A 12,836-nucleotide genomic window follows, 5' to 3' on the forward strand; every position below is an offset into this window, starting at 1 on the left:
ACAGGCGAAGTCTTTTCTGTTTATCCACTGCACTTGCATATTTCTAGAAATCTCTGTCTCCCTCTATCCATGGGTTTACAACTTTTTCCAATTATGAGTTTACCAAACATTTCTGCAACCATTCATATACTGGTATTTTCCTTTAGTAAATGCAAATCTAGTTTTACTTTATATTAATATTGTTATTGTAGCCTACTAAATTGGGAAAGGATTAAAGACAATACGTTTAATATAATATAATATAGAGAGCGAGAGAGAGAGAGAGAGAGAGAGAGAGAGAGAGAGAGAGAGATGTTTGGCCGTAACTGGAGCGGTAACGGAACTGCTCTATTGTTCTCGTGAAATTCCTTTCCCCCGCGTCGTTCTCGCGCATGCCACTCTCCCGTTCTTTAGGAGAAGAGACACAGTGGCGGATGCGCGCGCCTTGCTGCCCCTTACGCATTGGCTGAACGGAGACCTCTGGTGTTTTTTTAGCTTATATTTTTAGCAGCGGAGGTCGGACTCGTATTGCATCGCGCGTGATAGAAAGTGCAGTTCATCTGCAGTGCTGCTGAGCGCTGGAGAACCGCAGTGTGTTGCGCTGTGAACGCTCGAGCTCAGCATACTGAACATAGTCCGCTAATACGGCGAATGGTCTGAAGTAAACACGCAGGTCTGCTGTTCGAAGAGCGCTGGATATATCATCTAGGCTGTCTTGCTAAGACGTTTTTTTATTATTTGGTGGAAATGGCCAGTCCTGGAGACGATTCGGCTTCAAATGCCTATCTGGATCAAGCTGAATCTGCTGACGCTAGCCCAGAATCAGCGTTTCAGGAGGCTCAAAAATGGATCGAGGTGAGTTAATCATACATGCTCACAGAGGTGGAAGTAAACATTCATTTTTTTATTTCGACACTCATATAAAGAGGTTGCATTACGCTCTGAACAGCTTATAAATATTGCACAGGTACCTGACGTAAGTGCGTAGCGTGTGGAACGGGTTTGGTTACAACAGCGGGCAATGAAGCCCAGCAGCGCGGGGATCATGTGCGCGGGATTCGGGGACTGTAATCGGACTAGCGCGGCTTTGATGGCTCACCGATTTTTTTCTCTCATGTGACAGCCATCAGCCTATTTAAATTAGCTGCTGGATTTTATAATGTAGGTCGCCTATCGATTGGACGCTTTTGCAAACAAATCATTATTAATTTGGAAGATGTGCAAGAGAAACAGAAGGATGTAGAAATAGTCTGCCAGCGGACACGCCTCCTTTCCAGTAACATTTGAGGTGGAAGCCAAGAGACACGCCCCCTTGTCCTTCACAGACCACGCCCCTCATCACGGCAGCGCACAAGCTCGGTCAATCAGCTTGTTTTCACCGAGCATTTGTGGCCTACACAGTATTTATTTGGCCTTGGTTTTTTTTTTTTTTTTGCCTAATTCACTGTAAAGTATAGCATGTGGATGTAGTCCATCCCCAGAGATATTAAAGGTTTTAGGTCTTGGTATTAATATTATGAGTGACCTATTTTACAAGTCGTGGATTGGATTGGGAGAATCCAAACGTCACTGATCAAGATTTGAGGTTGAGTCTTGTGCATTAGATGGGGCTTTCAGTATTTTAGATGCCATGGACCCCAGATGTGATCATTCTTCTGCGAGGGACCCACACTGTAAAGTCATTCATATCATTTCTTGTATAAAGAACCAGCTTTTGACAAAGCATTATTTATAAATGTCTAAAATATAGTTTAAGAAATATAAAGTTTCTATTAAGTAATATTATACTGTTTTTTTCCACCTGCTCATTAAAGAACTGTGCTGTTTGATGTATTATTTACTAATTTCAATAACATTTCTATTTATTTTGGTTATTTTGATCATTTTTATGCATTTTTATACATTACACGTTCTTGTGGTGCTAAGTTTAATGGCTTTTTCTTTTTTGCAGAAAAAAATAGGACCAGCAGTATTTCCTTATGATTGTATCGTTCTACAAAATTTTACATAGCGACCCACATATAGACACTATTATTATATTGTTAATTAATTCGGAATTTATGTGGTTTATAGTGATTTCATAAATCCCACCTAAAGTATAGACCAGGTTGCCATGCCATAATTCATTCATTCACTTTTTCTGCATGACTGTTTGTCCATTCTGTCTTTCTGCCCATGTGTTTCTATGGTATGCCAGTAACACAGGCAGGAGCTCATGCATTTTAGGACGATCAGTATAAATAGACAGGCTTAAATAGCCTAGCACCCTGCTGCTCGCAAATAGTTTTAACTAAATTGGCACAGAGAGAGACATGCTTCTTCTGTCTCCTGCTAAAAATGCTTTTTCCTTAGCGAGTCATTGAAAGAGCTAGAACATTACAGACCAAAGCATATGGCAGACTGAAGCATGAACAGCAGACTTCAGTACAAAGATACATGAAGCTCTCTTAAGACACATATAGATTGAGCTCTCCTATAATGGTCAGCTTAAAGAGGGTCAATGTCAATATGGTCAATACTAAAAACAATGATCAATGAAACAAATAAGAATGTCAGATATAAAGAAAAGTAATATCAAACTTGAGAAAATAGCAGCGCTCCTAACAGGAAAAAATAGATCATTGTATTGCAGGTGCGTAGAGCCAGTAGGATACTTGAAAATAAACAGGAAGGTGGCTAACCACACACTGATCCACTCCAGACTGAAAAAGTCTACAAAAACTTTTTTTTATTCTATCAATTGCATCGTGTAAAAAGTGCAAAGTGAGAGTGAATTAAAAACAGATGGACGCAAGCAGACGTTTCAGCACATTTCTATTTTCATTGCTCACTTAACAAACAACATTCACCCTTTTTAAATAGGTCAGCAATTAATAACAATCAGCTGAATTCAGTTTTGTCAGGGAAATCTCAATTATCACAAGCAGAATTCCAAGAGAGTTTGATCATTCACATATTTTTAGCAGAATATTACAACGTCAAAGAATAATCAAACATTACAAACACAGCAGGAGAGAGAGAAGACTAATTTAAATAAACTTATGCATTTAGCAGACACTTTTATCCAAAGCGACTTATAATTCAAGCTAACAATTTTCTCCTAACAAGATGAAGAAGTAATAACAACCATTTTTCCAAAAATCAAAAGAGTTCTAGTTTTCATTAATAACCTCGCGATATAAAGATTTAAGTGATGTTTTTGTAGACTTTTTTTTTAGTCATGAGTGGATCAGTGTGCGGTTAGCAACCATCCTGTTTATTTTCAAATTTGAAGGTAAAGAAAATGTAAGTTTCATATGGCTTTACTAAACTTTTATACCCTTTCCAACAAAATGTTTACATTGAATGACTCTAATGCCAAGCAGTTATAAAAGTAAATTGAATCATCTATCCATCTATCCATCTGTCCATCTATCTATCTATCTATCTATCTATCTATCTATCTATCTATCTATCTATCTATCTATCTATCTATCTATCTATCTATCTATCTATCTATCTATCTATCTATCTATCTATCTATCTATCTATCTATCACAAATAATTCATATAAGAAATGAGAACTGAATTATTATATATCTTATATTTTTCATGTTTAAAGTATTACAGTTTTTCTCAGTTGCTTTGGTGCATTTCTCGAATCATCCTTGGGATTTGTAAAGCAGTAAGTGCATTTCTCAAAACAACTCGTTCAAATAGCAAAACACAATGGATTACCTGAGAAAGCCAGTCTCCTGCTCAAAATCCTTAGTTCATCTCTCAAAAATAAATATCTGTGTCAATGAACATGTCAGTGCCATCAGAATGAAAAATCCTTGTATCATAGTTTACAGATAAGACAGTTAAATTGCTTAGTCATGTTGTCAATATAACAGTGTACTCTGGAGGGATGTTCTGATGTAAACTTCTGTATTGAACAATGTGCCATATGCTTATGTATGCCATATATCCATTTCAAAAGTACAAATTTAAACATTACTGCATGTGGGCTATTGATTGAAAGAGACTGGATAGAATTCCCAGTTACACTTTTACTAGTGGTCTGACCCAAAAATTAAAATAAATAAACCCTTTACAATGCCATCGTGATATAGAAAAGGTAAAAGAAATATGGACACAAAGAGGAAAATAAGTCCATTTTCAGAATGTGTAACTCTTGTGTTGTCCTCTGTCTATACAGTATAAGCTTTCTAACTGAAGATTCATGAGATGAACCTTTGAGCTATTTCAGAGAAATGGTTTATCATTGGTTTATCATCTACATTCTCTTCATTAGTAAAGATTCACTTGCACAATTTATGCCAAATTGACAAAAAGTCTAATAATAATGTGTAAAAATAAAAATAAAAAGTGTGCTTGGCAGTTTATGAAAACTAGATGAACCATTATGCATTTAATGACTTATACGATGAACTAGAGACTAGATGTTTTGAGGGGTAAGACTATTGCACAGAAAACTATATAATACATTTTGAGCGATATGACATTAGCAACTGATAATGTAGGAAACCACAGATAAATGTGCATAATCAATTGCATGAATGTACAAAAGCAATTGCAACTTGTTTAAAAGAATGAGAAACTGGTTTTATGTTGTGTATAAATGACTAGATGATGTGGAGGCTGTACAAGTAGTTTTGAGAATTTCATTTCTGATTTGAGAAATGCACCAAAGTGACTGAGAAAAACTGTATTATTATTATCATAGATGATTAAATGTTTTTTTTGGGGGGGGGGGGGGGGTGTATTAGATGACATTTTACAACCTCTGCTTATCTCTACTTATTATTAGTATTTACCTTGACAAACAATCATGAAGGTCGTCAGTGTGTTCCTCTTATGTATGATATCATTTCCTTTATTTTATTTTTTTTACATTTTATTGTTTGTTTTTTTTTGGTTGTATTATGTTACTTTGATTTGGTGTCTACATGTTTTTCTTTGTTAAAAAGAAAAAAGAAATACCGTAGGCCTAACCATATATCGGCCTGTAACTTGATGTCTGTATATTAGGATTGTTTTTAGACCGAGTATCATATGTCCAGTCTTTGTTTTGGTGGCACCTCTCATAGGGCTCATAGGTGTGTGCTGGATGGGCCATGTGATATTATACGGAAACTGTGTGAGGAAACACTCCCAGTGCACCTGTCGGTTAGAGACGGACAGCAGCAACCACATTGCATTACAGAAAATCCTTCTCTGCCTCGGCCTATCATATTTCAAGAGCCCTGGAGTTCCTCTCCCATTGAGGATCGGGTTTCAGAGCACTTCTCTCTTTCTCTGCCTGTTTCTTTCCATCCTACTATTTGACCACCACTGTCATAGTCACCATCGAGACCATATATGACACGTCCCGTTGATTGCACATCAACTTGTGCTCCTCTTTGAGTGCATTTAGAGCGTCTATCTGGGAAAATAAAGGGTATGAGGTCAAGTGTATTTGTGTGTGTGTGTGTGTAAGAGCTGGTACATTTGAGTACAGATGGCTCCATTTGGTCATATGACCTGATAAAGCCAGCTGTCACAGCTGTGCAGTCACATACATACGGATTAAATGATACAGATCACAGTGAGAGAGATTTGGGAGGCAGACACAGGCTCTCCACCCAATTCACTTTAATTTTATACAGTCATTTAAGAACACAGGGACTCAAATCACAGACTAAATATGTGCTCTCCATTATGCCATTGGCTATGGTTTGCTTTCAAGTATTCAGGGTGACCACAAAGACACAGATTAAGCCAAATGACCTTCAGTCCAACACTTTCTGTGACTAAGATCCAGTCCAGTCTACTGTCAAAGACCTAGAGCTGTCCAGCATCAGTTCTGTGTAACGTACAGCACTATTAGCAAAATATATCATGTCTCTTTTCATAAAGGAACTGTTCTGCCTAAAGAAGATGACATTACTTTTATAGTTACAGGGCTCCAGACATAAATATATGAGGGCGCATTGGGCTCCTAAGTGATTTATTTGGTGGACAAAGCTTCGTATTTATCAATAGAAGTGGTTTCTTTGAAGTGCTTTAGTTTTTTGAATGCATAGCTTCTGCTTTGTGCTGTGATGAAGAGACATTTTAATGTAAACAATATTTTTCAAAAGTTTTGGGTCAATATTATTTTTAAATAATTCAGTGCCTTTATTCAGCAAGTACACACTAAGTTTATACAGCAAGTACATGAATCAAAAGTGACAGTCAGATTGTTCTATTTTTTTTTTCTATTCATCAAAGAATCCTGAGGGGAAAAACACTGTCAGACTAATATTAAGCAACTGTTTTCAAGACAAGACAAGACAAGAAATGTTTCTTGAGCTATAAATTAGCATATTAGAATGATTTCTGAAGGATCAAGTGGCACTGAAGACTGGAGGAATGGCTGCTTAAAATTGACAAGGTCTAAAACACAGCGTGTTATTTTAATTTGTAAGCATATTTCACATTATTTCAGTTTTTGCTGTATTTTTCGTAAAATAAATGCAGCCTTGGTGAGCAGAAGAGACTTCTTTTAAGTACACTAAAACCTGAACTTTTAAACGGTAGTGTACAAAAAATCAACCCAAATCATACATCATAGTAATGGTTTCCAGTTCATTTAGAATTTAGAAATAACTGAAAAGTGATTTGTGGTTCAGAGAGGGAGTCAGTTGTAAATTCAGTAATTGTTTTAAACAATTCGCTGACTGAATCTGATTGTTTGTAGTTTTTTAGACACATTAATCCAGCGCTCTCATCTTATACAGCACAATAGTTCATGTTGTGTAAATGAGTCTTGTAGCTTATGTAAAGAAATGCAATTCTTTCCAGCTTCACCACCCACCCTTGAGAGCACACACAATCCTGATGCATTTAGCAATCATTTAAATGCAGTGCTATATAACACTGCTTGTAATAGGTTTTCCTGTGCCGCGTTTCCACCGCAGGAACTTTACCCAGGAACTAGGGACTTTGGCCTGGTACTTGGTGTGTTTCCACCGCAGGAACCAGGAACTAAATAAAGTTCCAGGTAAAAAAATGCCCCTCAGAATGTCCCTGCTGGCGAGGTGGTACTTTTTCAAAGTTCTGAAGCATTGTGATTTCAACCACCATTTATTTGGATCATTTTCAAAATATTACTGTTATTGTGTCATGAAATGTTATTTTAAAAGTATTTCAGGCGAGAATGTAGTTGTTTAAAACTCAAATCTGTGGTTTATTGAAAAAGACAGCGCCTATTTAAAAATGTGTCTCGCCGATCTCGGAGACGGTGAGCTCCACGCGATCAGCGAGAGCAGCCTCACCTCGGCTAGAACTTCTGATGTGTGCCGCTGGCTCTGATGTCTCTTTAGTGGCTAAACATAAAATAGAATTCGTTTTAGGTAAATCTAACAGGTTATCTTTGGTCTGTTTTCAATTTATCTATATGTTAAAATGAAAATAAAAAAGGCAAACTGATATAATATTTAGTTTCATTGTAATGGCTGTATATATATATATGTATATACATATCCCTGAACTAAGTACATCTCTGCAGCTGTTATTATGTTTAAATGAAAACGAAAGGAGGCAGTGGTATTTGATATCCTATTTCATTTTATTGTAAATATACAGAGAGAAAAATGGTCAGCTGACTGATGTTATCGAGTATGCTGCTGTTTGCAGATTTACTGGATTAGCGTCGTCGCGGACATCACACTCACGAGTCGAATGCACAAAGTCTGAACTGCCGAGGATGCACGTCCAAAATCAGCGTACTTTGTATTGAGAAACGCGTGCAGACCTACGTCACCAGTCTATTTGCCTAATCTTCCCGGTACTTTACACCACGGTGGAAATGCAGAAAGCAGCAGGTCTGGGGTGAAAACATTTCCTGGGAAAAAAAGTTCCTGGTACAAATGTTCCGGGTAATTTCGGTGGAAACGCGGCACTTGTCATGGAATTATCTCCAAGAGTCCATGGAACGTTTAGCATAACTCCCATAATTCAATGCTGCAATTTATAAGGAGAGAAGGAGAGAGATACAGTAGAAATAGTATGCTATTCCAAATTCAGGCTACAGACAGTGTGTGTGGCTGTCTGTTTTGTGTGTGGTAGTTTTTGACCTCTGACCTCAGAAATTCCAAATGCAAATGCATTTTTTCTGTCAGGGTGGCTGATTTAGTCAGCAGTCGTATTGGCTGAGGCCTTTGTTTATGCGCTGAAATATTCAGTTGTGTATGGGAAACACTAAAGGCCAAATGAAACAAAACTGGGCTTCCCAACAAAACCATGCAGCACAAATATAATGTCTGAGGATTATGGACAATGTGGCACAAGCCATTGTAATATGGCTTTGTTTACCAAGTTGAACAGCGCTGCGTGAATCAGAGTCATGCACAACTCAATCCATTGGAATCTGACACAGAATTCTCTGTTTGAGACCTCAGTGTGAACCCCAAATTTTGCTTTAACAATGTTAAACATTGTAAACAAGGACAACAGGAGAAAGCGGTGCCATGCACAGACATAAAGGCTTTTCAATCCACATATTTACTGTAGTAACACAAACTGTATTTGTGGCTTTGTTTGCCTTTCTTCAATAAATAAGTACTTTACATACATACTTTAACCTGTTAACTGTCACTCACATTTTTGAAGACAGGCTCGAAAGTGCATGATCCAAACCTAAATTTTTATAATTCATGACTGACATGATTTTGATGTACCATTTTCATGGTAATGCAATGTTTGATTTTAAAATGGGTTTCAAAGTTTTCAAGCGATATGTCAGGATTTCTAAAGTGTGATTTGAGAAAAAGGCAACAAAGACTTTTTTTGACAAAGGCCAGAACTCCTGTTATGATGTAGGTTTTTAAGGCGCACTCTTGCCATAAATTAATCTATTACTTTTCCTACATAATTTTCAACAAAAAAGATTGGTAAAATATCTATTTAGGAGTCTTAGACCTTTCCAATGATATATAGTTTGTCATGATTAGATTAGGATTTAATTGTAATATAGTGATGTAAACGTAGACGTCCCGTACACGGGATGGGGTGACAGTTAACAGGTTAATAAAGTAATAAAAATAGTTACATTACTTATGATTAGATTTTAAATAGAGTAACTTGTAATCTGTAACCTACTACATTTCCAAAGGACCTTCCCAACACTGCTGATAACTATTAGTCCCACAATCAAATATTTTTTCTGACATTCTTAAAGGTTCCAATGTTCCTTTCAGTGAACAGTTCATAAAAATATTTTTTCTTATAGTGTGAAGACCTTTTAAAACAATTAAAGAACAATTTTCCACTATAAAGAACCTTTTGTGCAATGGAAAGGATCCTTGGATGTTAAAGGTTCTTCATGGAACTATCAATAAATGTCAATAAAGAGCATTTATTTTAAGAGTAAAACAGCTGTAAAACAGATGTTATGTTTGTTAATATTAGCCAATTATTATCCGCATTTAAACTTAAAACCATGTTTTACTGTTATTTACACAAAAATATGCATTATTATTGCACTTATAGGTCCTTGTAGAATAATAATATCACTATTGTTGCTTTTATTTTTATTTTTAATTTTAAAGCACTCCCCGTGATCTGCATATACATTTAGAGTAGATTAACAGAGAAATAAATCAAAACGGTACGCTCTTCCAGGAAGGAATTAATCTATATTTATGAAGACAGTGTGTCTGTCTTTCATATTCTTATAAAAAAAAAAAAAAAAAATAAAAATAAAAACCTGGATATGCGTCCTGTACTTAGACTAACTGAGACTTGTCATGGCACTTGTATACTGTTGTTGTTATCTTGTTGATCTGATTGCTTCTATTGTTCTCATTTGTAAGTCTCTTTGGATAAAAGCGTCTGCTAAATGATTAAATGTAAATGTAAATGTCCGTGTATATATTAATGTGCAGGCATTTTTAAGCACTTCAGAAAGTCTTAAGGTGGCGTTATCTCGTAGTGTCTAAGCAACCAATAAGCACAGTGATTATTAACATGTGAATGAACTCACAAACAGTGAGAGATTGGCTGACAAAGAAAAACAGCCGCGCACACACACATACTTCTGACATCTCGGGGGAATATTCTCTTAGAATTAGGTGGAGCAGTAGAAAATATCTTACACAGAAAATATTCCCATTGGGTGCTATAAATCAGCAACTGTTAAACTTTCTTGGCCCACATCCCAAATAAGATGTTTTGTCTTTTCTAAAGCCATGCAATATGCTATCAGATAATTTCTTTCTGTTTTAAGAAATAAATTGTAATATATACACTGATTCAGGAATCTTTATTGTTCTTTCAGACATTTAAAAACAACAGAACGTGAACACTAATGATGGTAGATATAAAAAGGGTTGAAACTGATAATGCATCCAGCTTGCACGAGAATAAAATATAATGTTCTGAGCTGTTTCCTGTTACTGTTACAAAATTGTACTTTTGCTAACCTTAATTTCTGCCAAGTAATATGTTACGTAGTTGTTACAGTTATTGCTTCTGCAATAAAACCGTGGTAACTTGGTATTCACCACAACTGTCATCAAAAATACTCTGGTTTTACAGACTTAGAATAAATATAATGTTTTTTTTCTGTAGACCTGGAAACAATTGGAGTAAGTGTGGTATTTTGGTAGAAACTATGGTTACCATGTGGTTGCTTTATAAAAACATTTCTTCTGACTGAACGGTCCCAACACATACTTTTGTGAATAATTATTCCTACAGAACATCATAAATGCAGGGATGAATGTGAAACCATGAGTTTTCTCTTATTTAACATAGCATTGTGCTTTCCTGTGCGTGCTCTGTGCCTCTGCCCCTGTCCCACACACATGTCATTTGCTTGGTTATTTTAAAAAGCTCCAGTCACCCACATTCTGTCCATCTAAATTTAGGTCCCCTACAGCTGTTCATTTCTTTTTTGTGTGTGTGTGTGTACGTGTGTGTGTACATCCTTGTGTAAATGCATGTCCTGACACCGACAACCTTGTCTAACTTTACACACTTCCAGTTTCCTGTCTATGTGTCCTTCCTCTAGACAGTGATCAATGCTTACAATAATGTCACAAAAAATGTCACAATAATCCACACGACTGCAGTCCATCAGTTAACATCTTGTGAAGTGAAAGCTGTGTGTTTGTATAGAAACAAATCTGTCATCGAGACTTCCAGCTTATATAAGTTCTCTATCCATAACTTTGCATTCTCTAGTGAAACGTCTAAATCGGCTGAGAAATATGCACAAATCAGGCACCATTTAGAAGTGAAAACATCCAAAATGATGTCAGCGGACAACAGGGGATGAACTTTTTTCACTGCAGGAAGCATTATTATGCAGTGGTATTTTTGTTAAAAGCGGCGGTTTAAAGTTAAAAAATCTTGATGGATTTCTGTCTTACAAACACGCAGCTTTTCACTTCACTTTACTTCACTCGTATCCATTACTTTTGGATTATTGTGGTGTTTTTATAAGCTGTTTGGATGTCATTCTGACGGCACCCATTCACTGCAGAGGATCCATTTGTGAGTAATGTCTGTGAAGTAAATTTCTCTGTTCTGATGAAGAAAAACTTATCTACATCTCGGATGGCCTGAGGGTGAGTAAATATTTAGCTCATTAAAATTTTTGGATGAATTACTCCTTCAAGTATGCATTAATAATTAACTAATTCTACTTATTATGACTCAGTTAATTAACTGAATGGTGGATGGTCACTCTTCTACGAATTCATGACCCTATTAATATTTTATAAATTAGGCATTCTAAGTGACATACAGTTTGTTGGAAAGCATAAAAAGGAGTCAATTGCAGTATAGAAGGTAATCAGCATATAAAGTATGAAACATTGGTGGTTTTATAGTATTATATAAAAAAAAATATTTTGTATTTTGCACACTGGAACACAATTTTTACTCACAAATTCTGATAAGGTTCAAGTTCATTAAGCAAATGGATAGAAGAGCATAACATGTTTAAATCCGCCTTTGCACATGTATTATCCCTTTTTTTTTACAGCTTTTAATTTTCCTGTAGTGGTGAGAGAGAGAGCTTTTAATTCTGTGAGTGTCTTTGTCTGGACGGATGATCTGGAGTTGTCTATTTCCAAAGGCCCTAGTCAGGTGGCCTATTTTCAGATGTATTTTAAGACTTGCGTCCTGAGAGACATCATCTGTTTCTGCCTCAGTGAGAGAAGCCCTGCTTTCTGCTGCTAAGGCTGTTGCTTAGGCGATTATAAGCAGAAATAGCACCAAAATACTGCTATTTTTGTCTGTCTTTAATGTTGATGTCATGAGGCAAATTGTCAAACATAGTGTTTTTAAGTGGCACTAAGGTCAGTGTCACCCTATAGAGTGCATTAGTACATTAGTTGTTCAAATACCAAAATTCAAAATCTTTTATTTTTAAAGTTGTGGTTTAGTTAATGGTTCAGAAATTTTTTTTTTGTCAGAAATGCTAAAAGCCATGTATCACAAAAAGGCAGTTTTTCCACTACACAATCAAATGCATTCAGAGGCTAAAGCTAGTGTATGAATTCAGTTAAGTAAAATAGTTTTTGTTCAGTATACTGTACATAATTTGGTTTAGTACAATAGTTTGTTAGTTTGGAACTCCTATTTCTATTTCAGTGAGATTTACATTGAAAGCATTGTAATATGCGAGTTTGACGGACTAACAATAAGCAAGATTTCAGCTTTAAGTGAGATATCGTCTACCAAACTCAAAATGCTTTGAGTCAGCTAATGGGAGGCTGCCTGGAGCAACTCACTGTTTTCTTGGCTCCAGTGCATGGCATCTTTGCATTATGGTGAAATGTAGCCTCTTACACAACTGCACTGTAGGGGAGCTGCTCCTGGGGGATGTTGACTGGACTGTCACC

The 12,836-nt window shown here is 36.3% G+C and overlaps 1 protein-coding gene across 6 annotated transcripts in view; it reads left to right on the top strand.

The window, feature by feature from the left end:
• The first annotated feature begins 316 nt into the window (after positions 1-316).
• LOC132143534 (LIM and calponin homology domains-containing protein 1-like) overlaps positions 317-12,836 on the top strand; it is a 49,674-nt gene continuing 37,154 nt past the window's right edge. For 2 of the 6 annotated variants that reach the window (XM_059553831.1, XM_059553833.1), the window contains exon 1: positions 318-834. In XM_059553831.1, coding sequence (XP_059409814.1) covers positions 727-834 — 108 coding nt within the window. In that variant the 5' untranslated portion in view covers positions 318-726. Of the gene's footprint in view, positions 835-12,836 lie in introns of all 6 variants that reach the window. The other 4 variants (XM_059553836.1, XM_059553835.1, XM_059553832.1 and 1 more) reach the window with 3 other exon arrangements.

Source organism: Carassius carassius, chromosome 7 (assembly GCF_963082965.1).
Source record: "Carassius carassius chromosome 7, fCarCar2.1, whole genome shotgun sequence".
Lineage (NCBI taxonomy): Eukaryota > Metazoa > Chordata > Actinopteri > Cypriniformes > Cyprinidae > Carassius > Carassius carassius.